General features: G+C 33.2%; 1 protein-coding gene across 2 annotated transcripts in view; it reads right to left on the bottom strand.

Moving 5' to 3' along the window:
- Positions 1 to 1,683: 1,683 nt before the first annotated feature.
- Positions 1,684 to 13,255, bottom strand: part of LOC149782046 (uncharacterized) — a 93,016-nt gene continuing 81,444 nt past the window's right edge. For both annotated transcript variants that reach the window (XM_089933456.1, XM_089933455.1), the window contains exons 12-17: positions 11,825 to 11,888; positions 11,004 to 11,066; positions 9,953 to 10,010; positions 9,405 to 9,460; positions 7,642 to 7,758; positions 1,684 to 2,020 (exon numbers count right to left, since the gene is read on the bottom strand). In XM_089933456.1, the coding sequence (XP_089789582.1) occupies positions 1,935 to 2,020; positions 7,642 to 7,758; positions 9,405 to 9,460; positions 9,953 to 10,010; positions 11,004 to 11,066; positions 11,825 to 11,888 (444 nt within the window). In that variant the 3' untranslated portion in view covers positions 1,684 to 1,934. The remainder of the gene's footprint in view (positions 2,021 to 7,641; positions 7,759 to 9,404; positions 9,461 to 9,952; positions 10,011 to 11,003; positions 11,067 to 11,824; positions 11,889 to 13,255) is intronic.

Below are 13,255 nucleotides of genomic sequence, written 5' to 3'. Positions count from 1 at the left end.
ATTCTTCTATTTCATAAACAATTTGAAATTTAGTGTTTATATGTCTATCATTTGCTACAAGCACTTAAAATAGAGCTTAAATCAAGAAATTCAACAAAACAAATATTGTCTTCCAACAACTATGAAAATCATGTTCAAGTTACTCATAATAACATATACATAATAATAATATATTCTTTTAACCTGGTGCATATTTCTTAAAATACACAGCACATGAAATTGTCAAGATATGATTTTATTGTGCTGCATAAAAAGTTTGAACTTAAAATGAGAACTTTTACAGGCAAACTTCTGTCTTTAACGAGTAAAAATTTTGATAAAGCATTTAAAATAGGGTATAAATCAATTCAAATATGAAAAAGGAACATGAACTGTATGACTAAAATAAACTGTGTTCCAACAACTTTTGAATTAAAACTTTCTTCATGGATAAAAATTTGCAAAAATATCTAATGAATCAAAGCTGTCTGCATGCATTCATCAGACATTATGTAGTCCAGAATTCCAAAAAGGGAAATTTTTTAAGCCATACTTCAAAACTTTGTAAATCAGTGATACATTTTCATAAATAAACAAAACAATATTTATTAAAAAGAATTTTTACAATGAAAATAAAATCTACAATTTTATATTGAAGAAGAGGTACCAAGAGAGTAAGAATTAATGAAAACTAACTTTTAACAATCCAATATTTTGCAGCTAAGATGTTTTCACTAGAATAGTTCTTTTTAATATCTCACTCAACATTTCATTATGTGCAACTTCAGTTTGAGAATACTGGTCATAATATATACAAGGAAAGAGAGTATTGGACCAATCATCAAAAATGAGAGAAGGGAATCTAATGACAAATGACAGTGATTTTAAACGCAAAAAAAAAAACTTGAGTGCTATGAAATAATTTCAAACTGCATAACAATATAATAAATTATATTACTCTCATCATCTCACTATTTGAGTATTTTTCTTTTGCCTAAACAGAGTATCATGTTTCAGAAGTAAAACATTTGCTTGAAACAAATTTAAAAAAAAACACTCTCATATAATCTGTTACAGTGCCTTAAGAACCAACTAAATTTATTACGCTACAACGAAAAACATGAACTAGACTAGTTTGACCATGTAGCAATAAAAAAAACAAATGCAGAAGGGCGTATGGCAGTGCAGTGTAAAGAACTGACAACACTCATTTTATCGAGCCCTTCTATTAATGAGTACACGATCTTCAATACAGCAAAGTGGTATGACAGTGGCTGACTTGCAAGCACAACAGACACCATATGCATGCAGATTAAGATAATAATATATAAGCAGATCAACCAAAGAGATCTTATCTGCTTTACAAATAAGTTAAAAATGTACACTACTACCCTTGATCTACTGATTCATATTTTTGTAGTAGGTACCCATCTTTTTCAATGGATAAGACACATAGATTAATGTTTTATACCTATTCATGTAATTTTTTAACACCGTGTTCAAACATAGGATCATCAGTACATGAGGAAAGAATCCCTTCTATGAAAGGTATGTGTGTTTAATTTCACAGAATATATGGCACCAAAAATTACTGTACAGCCATGACATAATGTAAGGTATATATATATATATATATATATATATATATATATATATATATATATAAAAACAATAAATATTAATTCTCAACTGAAGAAACCTTTTTCCATGCTAATATAGAAGCATAACATTCAAACAACACCATGAATGCCTTTTCTTTTTCAATTTAAATCATGCAAAAACACTATATATGTAACAATATCTAACAAAACTGACAAAATTAACATCAGACTGAATGACACAAAAATCATTGCAGAAAAGCATGGGCGATATATAAAAATTTTGATGTCTGAGTTATCATGGAAGACCATCTCATCTCTATCTTATGAATGTCAAGACTAGCCGCCATGCTGATGTCACTCCACTCCTGTGTCTATTTCAGCTTCAGCATTGGAAATTTTTCTGCGCTTGGCCAAACTTTCTAGTCTATCTTCTAAGCTATCTGTAATCAAAACAAATAAACCACTGTGAATTCAACTATTTTTTGAAGGGTATAAATTTTTATGGATTAAATAGATGCTACACACCATAAATTTATTCAAACTAAGCAATAAAAATCCTTCTGTGGAAAAATAGGACTCCTCCCCCAATTCATGATCCTGGTGGAAAATAGTAGAACTCCAAACTTAATACATGAGTAAGTACCAACAAAAATGGAGGACCCAAGTGGCAGAGTGGTCTAAAAGCCCTTGACTTCTCCGACCATTGCAGTCTCACCCGTTAGTGTGGGTTGGTGGATCTTACCAGGATTTTCCCAGGTTCTTCCTTTTCCAGTTATACTGGCTACCATGTATAGCCTATCATGCACTGAAAAATGACCTTAGACCCAAAACAACAACCAGCAAAAATGCCATTTTTTCAAAAAGTCAAAATGTTGACACCTATGATATAAAAAAAGTATTTGGGAAAAATTTCTGCATTATAACTTTTTTTTTGTAAAGTTACTATAAAGGAACATTAGGTGTGTTTATAGAGTGCTCCCTCACTATAACCCCCCCCCCCCAAATACCACTGCTGTTCTTATAACACAGGTGTTGTTATGGATACCATATACATTTTTTTGATCATTCTAGTTCTACACTGCAGGGAACCAATTATAATGTAATGTCACATCATAAAATACCATATTTGCAGTAGTTCACTTTTTATGGTTTCCATAAAAAGTATGATAAAGAAGGCGCAGTGTATTTTGTAAAATGATATTAAACTGTTTAACTCCTCTGAGGTTAAATTTCATTAATTTCAACTTGACCATGAAATTACAACAAAAAACAGGAGTCCCTTGAATGAGCTGATGCCTTACTAGCCAAAAAGAATTTTCAGGAATCCATAACACTGCCGAGTGTTGAAACCATTCCTGGTATTCTTGTATGAAAAGGGCTATTCCATTTAAACATACATGTAACCCAGGGAAGGCACTTTTAAAAAAATATATGCCAGGGTAGTCAGATACCCCAATAGTTCATAGGAAAACAATACAAAATTCTAACTTGCATCCATGGGTGACTATTCTACATTAAAAGTGCATTTACTGGGTCCCATGTATATTTTACTGGAACAGCCCATATCAGATTTTTTAAAAATCCCCATTGTGGTGGCCATTTTAATGTGAGATCAGCACAATTTTCATTTAGGACTAACTAGACACCATCTGAAGTCTTTTGGTGAAAACCCCACATTAATATGACCATCAGTTGAGAAGAAGTAACAGTAAAAACATTTTCAGGATTGTCTTCAGGGAAGCAGTATTATTTGTGAGACTGGTACAATTTTCCTTAACCAACTTGGTATTATAGGTAGCCGTTTGGTGAAAACCAAATGTCAGAGTGGAATTCCATTGTGGAAGATCAGTGATATAAAAACTTTTGTCATTGTCACCATGGTGACAATACTGGACGTCACACCAACATCATTTTCATTTAGGACTAACACCATAAAAAGTCTTCTGTTAAAAACAGTATGTCAATGAGAACAAACAATAACAAAATTTTAAAGATGGCCAATATATAATACACTTACCGGATGTAAGATCAACAATTTTATTTAGAACCAAACTAGATATAATAAATCGTCTTCTGGTGAAACCTTTATGCAGATCTATGTCTTTCCATTTATGAATAGTAATTACATTTTAAAGATGGGTGGCCATTTTTGGGGGCATATCAGCATCCTTTTCATTTAGGTCCAACTAAGTATGATAAGTCTTCTGCTTTGGAGGAGTAATGATAAGAAGATTTTCAAGATGGCAGCTATCTGATATCATACTGAAACCATTTTCATTTAGGGCCCACTAGATATAAGAAGTCTTTTGGTAAAAAAGCCATGTCGATATTACCATTTATCCTGAAGGAATAGCAATAACAAGATTTTCAAGACTGTTGTCATGGCAACCATATTAGATGACAGATCTGTACATTTTCATTTAAGAAAAACTAGACATTATATACGGTCTTCTGCTTACAACCCCATATGATGATCTGCAGTAAAGCACTGGACTTGTAATCAAGGATGTGGGTTCGTTACTCACCCAGAGCAACATAGTGTAGGATACCTCGGTGTTTTCTCAGAAAGGGCATTTAGTTCCCATGTCTCCAGTATGATATCACTAATAACATGTAAAAGATGTTGTTAACACCAACACTAGCAGTTAGAAGATTTTTAAAATGGCTAATGTGGTGCTGTGGTGGCAGTATTGGATGTCAGAGCAGCACCAATTTCATTTAGGACCAACTACAAATGTGTGTGAGTAAAGGTTCATTGCAATATCCAAAGAACTTTAGAAGCAGTAGCAACAACAAATTTGTGGATGGATGAAAAACAGGCCATCCCATAAGCTATTCTTGGCCATGAACAAAAGAACCAAAAAATACACGAAAATATTCCCATACAATGTACCAGTAAATGAAAATAGAAAATGATAACAATGCATGCCTGTAATGCACACCTGTAATTTTATAGCCCATCATATCTCTATAAAATACAGGGTGTTTGATTTATTTTGGAGGATGCATGGTTCCAATTTCCATGAATCTGTGGTTGCTAAAACAAACAATTCAATAAACCAATGTACAAAGATCTGCATGTAGAGAGATTATAACAATCTGCATGTACAGAGATTATAATAATCTACATGTACAGAGATTATAATAATCTGCATGTAGAGAGATTATAATAATCTCCCATTTAAAGGCCTCATTAAGTATTATACAGCTAGCAACTTTATGCAAAAATAAAACAAAAATCCCTTAAAAGGGGCCAGCTCTCTACTGTCCAAAAAGAATGTTCAGGAATTAAAGACAAGACTATTTCTTCCTTTTAACTACTGAGTGTTGAAACCATCTGACATTTTTCAGTTACAACACTGTGAAATTAGCCAATGCTGCAACCATACTAGGATTTTCAAGATGGCCACTGTAGCAGACATAATGGATGTCTGCGCAGCACCATTTTCATTCAGGAACAACTAGACCTTGAGATGAATGTAGGTGTAAAGTTTCATGGCAATTCTAAAAGTTGTTCTGGACAAGAAGCAATAACAAGGCTTGTTGTAGCTGGAAAGATGGATGTTGGAAGACAAATGACAGACAAAAGACATCACAAGCTCTTTTGGTCTACCACTAGTAGAGCTAAAAATCAAATCCTCTTGTCCCATAAAGTTTACATTTTTAACAACAATACCATACCATAAATGGTAAATTATACCCACACCCAAATGTTTGATAGAATTTTACAAGGGATTCCTAATACGTGTATTCGGGGAGTTACTTCGCTTTCTGACAAGGAAAGATTCCCACCCTTAGCCAATAGTAGCTAATGAAAAAGCACTTACCCAAGTTTAAAATGTGTCTAAAGAAACAGCAATGGACTTCGAATGTTTGTGCGAAAACATCGATCTCCAATAAAGGTCATCATGACCTTGACCTTTTGATACCAAAACCAATACAGGTCTTTCTTGCCTCCAGTAAATGCTTTCCTCTATGTTTGGCCATATTAAATTTTGTATAAATAAAGTCACTGTGAAGAATCCATTTATTTTCCTTCAGTCAACCTGACCATGTATTTGATCTATCTGGTCCAAAATCAAAAGAAATCTTTCTTGCTTGAAATGTATGCTATATACCACATTTAATGAATGTAACTCAAGTAAATGTACTGTGATTATTCTTTTTCATACAGTGGCCTTAACATTTAACATACTCAAATTTTTGATTGCAAAGAAAGCCTAATCCATTGATACATTACAGCCAATTGTTCTCAAGGTAGTATGGGGAATAAGCTTCATGGTGATGCAAATGGCATCAAGTTTCTTCAGCCCAACAAAATTTCCATATCTGAAAAATAATGTAGTTTCCATTTATTTATTCTCGTTTTTTTTTTTTTTCTCTTGCTGCCAGTTTAACTTTTGCAGGACACAATTAAGCATTGCATGGCATAATGGGAACTCTTGTATTTTCACAAATGAAACATATGGATACATTTTTCACATGTGAAAATATAGGAATGAAAAGAAGAAGAAAATTATTTCACAAATAATTTCTACATTTCACTCTTATGTGTATAATAAAAGTTTTTACTGCATCAGATGAAAGAATGTACCTCCAGAGGTACTGCTATTTATAGTCCTTTTCACTATTGTAAGCATACAGCTATAAATAACCGTGACAATATTTTTCTAAATTTTGTATTCTTTATATTTTACAACAGAATTTACATTACTTCCAAAATATTACTTGAACAATTAGTTTCTTCTTTAAAAGTATTCTCTACTACTCTTCAATTATTACCACCAGTCCAAACAATAACTGCAAGACTGAACTATTATCAAGGTTAATTTATTTACCTAAATCTGCACTGACTCTCTTTACATACATGAAAGACCAGTGAACTGATACTTTGTTATACATTTTTCAAAGACCATAACATTTGTTACTAATTTTTGTAACAAAACTATATTTGGTAAAACAGAATGGACACCATCCCACAATCATGCTGTGATTGAAAATCTTTCAAAGCCAAAACTCACAAAAGGTATTGGTTGCCATTCTGTTTCTTAAAGATAATGTATACATGGATTGACAATTATAAACTTTCATAATGTTTAAGCTGTCTGTACTTTGAAGGAAATGTTATTTGCTCATGAGACATTGTCTTGATTGACTCCTTCTCACTAAGAATTCATGGGGGAAACAAAACTGCCAATAGTAAGTTTTTACAAGTGAGAATTTAAAAAAAAATATAAACCTCTACCAATCTAATTGTCAATTTTGTCAAAAATATACTTCCTCATAAATTTTACTTTTCAATTTGGTTCTTCATTACCATACTATATATATTCACAAACAGGTTTCATCAAACTGCAAACAACACAGATTGGGTCTGCCATTACATAATGTGTCAGTAGATCAGGGTCTATATTGTGTGTTCTACTGATTACTTCTAACAAACTGCATAGTCCCAGATCTGCAAGCACATTATGTGATGGCAGATTTGGGTCTATGTTGTTTTCAGTTGGATCTGAACTGAATGTGAATATATATGGTAGTTATTGGGGCCTACTCCACCTTTCAATTAGGTATACAGGTGCACACATATTTTGCATCCCAGATGTGAAAGAAATAATTCCTTCTGAACATGCAAGCAACAGGCACACACTACAAGACCCATTTTCAATTTGACATAGCCTTTATAAATATTCTGCAGAAAGGTTAACTTATTCTGGCTGGCCTAAGTACCAAGTTAACTTATATAGGCTGGCTTATATTAGACCAAAGTGCCAATAGTCTCCACCATGACAATTCCAAAGACTGTGCAGTCTGGTTAAAAAATTAGATTTAAATTAACCTTTAATAGACTAAGCACTAATGAAATAAAATATAGCAAATATTTGAATAGAAGGAAATTGCAACAAGGACCTTTGATTATTGCCTTGTGTGTATTTCTGGCAGACAAACAAAAAATGTTCTTAAGGAAAGACAAACAAGTTTTGTTAAAAAAAATGTACTGGCATTATTTTCCAGAAATCTGTTATTGATAGTTTTTTTGTGTTTTATATTTAAAACTCACCACAGGTTGGCCTTTGCATGAGGGGTTTGTACACTCGAGGCTTATTGCCAGGTACCAACCACTCACTCTGGTTTTCTATGGGGGCACTCAGGTCTGCCCAAGGGGCTATGTCTGATTCTGTAACAAAATATGAAGATAATTTCATCCCAAAATTAATACAACATTATCAACTAATTCTATGACTACATGAAATTGTTCTAGTTTTGTGTCACAAGGCAACCAAATACAACAAATACAACCTAGATTCCAACATCTTAACACCATGTGTAATAAACAGAATATTACATAAGCATTCATTTCACAAAATCTGGGGTTGTGCAAGGGGTAATTTCGGTGACATAAAAAATTTGCCCCAACACACCAAGATGACCATGCCAAAATCCACTCTGTGCAAATTAAGCAGCTTTTGGTGCAAGAAGCTGTGATATTGCTTCCTATGTCATAATTGTGAAACTACATGAAATGAGTGATATCACAAGCTTTTTCAAACTCCTAAAAAACAAAATCTGGGGTTGTGCAAGGGGTAATTTCCGTGACATAAAAAATTTGCCCCAACATACCAAGATGACCATGCCAAAATCCACTCTGTGCAAATTAAGTAGCTTTTGGTGCAAGAAGCTGTGATATTGCTTCCTATGTCATAATTGTAAAACTACATGAAATGAGTGATATCACAGGCTTTTTCAAACTCCTAAAAAACTAACATAGTATCAAAAAAATCTGACTAAAACATATTAAGAGATTAGTGAATTTATCCCATATTTCACCTGATAACATACTGTGATGAGCCGATTTGCATTTGATGGTGCGAGTCACCTATATTTTGTGAATGGTCACCTAACAAGTCAGTTTTTCAGATTCAGGATATAAACTTTTTAATATACTCGTATTATTTTGTGCATTTTAATACTTCATAACTTGCAAAGCCAGTAAATACACATTGAACCGATAGGCAAAATTTGTAAATTTTCTCACCACATAAAATTTCATGCATAATGAGCTATTTTAAAGTTGATTTTAACTTTTCCAATGTTGGTTATACATTATCCCCATTTTTACCTGGACATGGATGATACAGGATTTTATGGCAACTTCAACTGGGGGCTCAAATTATTTACCAGATTATAGCAACAGAAAACAGGAATTTCCATGAAAGATGCATGCAATAATTTATAAAAGAATGTTGTGCTTCATCCGACCAGTTTCTTCCTTCAATCTACGACAATGGATCAATAGCTCCAACTCGATGAACCCAACTAAATTTATAGTTCTAAATTGACAAAGGCCACATAGTAGACTTCCAAAATTTGAAGTATTGTTGGGATAAGTATTTTCTTCAAGTGTTAGTTTCAAGTTTTCGAGATCACAGACAAAAGGTTGCTTTACACTGGGACATAGGAAGTCATTAGAATGATGCTTAGTATCTGACTGGTGGATGTTTATCAATATTTGATTGGCTGATGTTTGAGTTATCAGTATCCGATTGGTTGATGTTCAAGTTATCAGTATCTGATTGGTATGAGTTTCCAGTATCTGACTGGTTGATGTTCGAGTTTTCAGTATCTGATTGGCTGATGTTTATTTCAGTATCTGACGGGCTGATGTTTTGAGTTTTCAGCATCTGTCTGGTTTGTGTTTGAGTTTTCAGTATCTGATTGGTTGATGTTTGAGTTATCAGAATCTGATTGGATGATGTCTGAGGTACCAGTATCTGACTGGTTGATGTTAAAGTTATCAATGTTTTGACGTATATTGATACTCACCTGTCTCAACTTTTGTGTAATCCAACTCTTCAAGCATTCTTTTTATCATTGTGGCCCTGGAAACAAATTTTAATTATTTTTATTGAGGAATGAAATATGGGGACAATAGGTCATAGCTTACATGAATGTTTCAAATAGAAATTTTAAGCTTTGTGCGACTCCAAAATCAACTTGGGAGGTCAAATCTGGGTAAATACAGATTATGGAAATATATATATTTTTTTTACAAAAAAAAGTCAGAAATAGCTTAAATTCTGAAAGGGTATAAAGTACTGCTACTCAGTGACAGTGAAATTTTTTAAATTATTTTCCTGCAAAACTGAGGAAATGTACAAAAATGGGATTTTGAATATATACTATGTCCAAAGGATCATATACTATGTAGAAAAAGAGAAATATGAGAAACATGATGAGAAAAATCTGACATTTTTGGTACTGAAAGCAGGCAGAGAGGGAGGAAGGAGAAAAAGGAAGAGGAGGATGGGTTGTGCATTTCTGAAAAGAACTTTCATTGAGTTAATTGCTAAACTGAGGTATGTAGCACATACTTGATTATGTGCTGTGCCCACTGTTCCTGAAGGTGACGTATATTGTCCTCGTGCCATTCTAAATAAAAGAATCGAAAAATCAAAGTTTACTTATCTACACAATGTGCCAAAAATGTATGTTAAAACATAACTTGAATTACAATTAGACATTTTCACTGCACTGGGTCATCCGCTTGTTTAGACTCAGTTTATGTATATAAGAAAATGTTTTTAGTGATGTTGGCTGTAACTTGATCCAGTATCTGATACACTTACAATATATGTAGAAAAGGTAACATAACAAAATCGTCATGGGTTAAAATACAATGTCTGTCTGTAGATTTATGTATCCAGTACAAAATACATCAATTACCATTCAAATAAAATATTTTGAGGTATCAGAACAAATGAAAACAATTTAACTTTTTAATACCTTTGATGATTCAATAATTAATTAGCCAGCAACTTTTGGCATAAAATATTTACCTTATTTTACATTTTACATTCAATCACGAATGATCACCAAGGCTAGATCATCAATTTATCAGTTAACCAATGGAAAAATCATAGTTGCCAAATAACTATATTAAATCAAGTGCACTCGAGAGCAGACGAAATGGATCATTACACTTTATCACAAATGCACTGTGTAGTTCAAATTATCCTGGTCAGCTCAATCTCATTATATCTGAAGAAAACTAAAGAGAATAAATGTTGCATCTGCTCAAAACATGTCATTGCTTTGTATTTAATTGCAGGTTGTGGGTTCAAACCCGGCCGAATCATACCAAAGACTTGTAAAAATGGTACTAACATCTGCCTCGCTAGGTGCTCAGCATTAAGAGGTTAGTGTTAGGACTGGTCAGCCTAGTGTCAAGATAATGTGACTGGGTGGGACATCATGCTAAATGTCTGTGGCATGATGCCCCAATGCTAGACATCAATATAAACTGCCACACTGCAGACATGGTAGCGATATAACTGAAAACTTCTTAAAGCTATGTTAAAAATCCAAATCACACACACAAATAACACTTAAAATTCAAATTTTTAATTTCTGAAATGTGCTTACCAGCTTCATATATCCACTCCATGTCATCACCAAAGTCTGCATCAAATAGAACCAATGGTATCTCTGAAAGCACAAATCACTATAAATTTAAACTATCATATTACAAACATATTAGCAAACATTTGCATTTATTTTTAATGGAATAGATCTTACTAATAATTTCTAGAAATGAAATTACTTGTGTGATATCACAGATAGTTGACAAATTGATAAAGAATTTCTCCCCGTTACTGTTTTGTATAAAATTAGTCCACAAAAAGTAATCTAAGCATTATAATCTACAGTTAAGACTTTGGAAATGTGATGGTTGTAAATGCATAGATCAAATGCACACTTTTAAAATAAATAAAATGTGGTTTTGGTTTTGTGGATTTATTGCCATTCTTCAGTAGATGATAGGCTATACATGGTGACCAGTATATTTGGTGGTGGAAGAACCTGGAAAGAACCACTGACCCAAAGGAACCTAGCGTAAAGTTTTCTCTCATAACCATGCTGGTCTAGCTGAGGCTTGAACTCGTACACAGAGAGGTGAGATATATGCATGATCTGATGAGGCAAATATCTTAGACCACTCAACTACCCTGGTGTCCCAAGAAGATGTGCACTATTCACTTGGAGATGTCTTGCAAACAACTAAATAACTCATTAAAAATAAACGTCTTAACTGACAATGACCAGGGGTTCTCATAATGATTTCCACAAACCATCAGAACTGGGTTCATTTGTTGAAATTATTTGTACAATAATACCTCATCTCAGCAAATACAGAAGAATACCAAACATCCAATTACAGTGCACAAGAAGATTTTAATACAAACCTGAGGCCATGGTATACTGTGGCTTCCTTGGATTCTTGTCAACATCTAGCAGTTCATCTATAATCTAATTGCAATGAAAAACCAAATTAAACTAAAAGATTACAATTTGAAAAAGCACATGCTTCATAATGTTAATTATCTTCCATGCTCTGATTAGAGGTTTTCTTGGATACTTTTTCATATTTAGCAATGTTTATATGATATAGGAATGAAGGCAAAATGTACAAATTATGTATTTTATTTAAATTTTGGAACAAAACTGCAACAAAAATGTCAAACATATTTCAACTTATTACAGTGATTTTCTTAGGTAGTTGTCTGCATCTAGCAATTCACACATAATCTATACATCAGGGATTTCATTTATAATCTAGAAATATTGGTAAAATTGACAAATGTTCTTACTGTCCCCCACCACATGGGGAAAAGACCCAAAGCAAATAATACTGAGTTATCTCCCATGCATTACTATAGACATAGTTGCACAAAGTGGAAAGCTGAATTAGCTTCAAATTCAATTTCTTTGGTTATATACATATTATTCATAAAGTATAAAACTGTAATAACCAAATGTATCCTTTATTTATTAACATTTAGCAAAGTATATTCCAAAAGCTGCTTCCGCCTCACATTTGGCTAAATGGCCCAATCAATATACAGAACATGACCTTTTCCAAAGACAATTACATGATTACTTCCCTTTAACTTTTATAAAACTTTTAATTCATCAAATACCGTAAATACCATATTTTTGGACAATTTAACAAAAAAAATCAAAGGAATGTAAAGTTTAGTTTAGTTTGATAATCTCTTAATGCTAGAAAAAAGCCACCACTTTTCATTTATTTGCATAACTGTCAACCCTCCAGGATCGCAATTAGTGAAAATAGGGATAAAAATGAGGGAATTTTGACATGAATTCGTACGGCGATCTTCAAGTCCGGGAATATTTGTCGGAACAAATGTTTAGCATGGTCTCCAGCTGATAAAGGTAGATTGTGTCGAACAAGAAAACTCACACACAATGCTTCAGTGTTAGTAGCTTGCAGGTCTTCCATCGATGGCTTAAAATATTCAAGAGCTGCAATGTGCTTTTTGCTACCAATGTGCTTCCTCACATCATCTCTGTCTCCATGCCGAATGCTAAAAGTTGTGGCCCAAAAAGCATGACGTATATCGGTGTTTGATGGCTGAATGCACAGCAAATTTTGGTATATTCCAAACTAAATTTCACTTTTTGAGTAATACGTATCCTTTTCCTTGGTGGTGAAGACATTTTCAAGATGCGATGCCAAACGGTAATTTAAATCAGTGCTGATGGCACATGTGCAGAACAAAATTCCAGTTAGGCCCCAGTTTCTCTCAAAAGTATTTGTAAAACTACTCTTATACATATAGAGTAAAATACACTAAAATGATTGCTACCAGGCC

The sequence above is a fragment of the Sinohyriopsis cumingii genome, chromosome 15 (assembly GCF_028554795.1).
Source record: "Sinohyriopsis cumingii isolate HCF-2022 chromosome 15, ASM2855479v2, whole genome shotgun sequence".
NCBI lineage: Eukaryota > Metazoa > Mollusca > Bivalvia > Unionida > Unionidae > Sinohyriopsis > Sinohyriopsis cumingii.
This window is presented reverse-complemented; position numbering and strand designations above follow the sequence as displayed.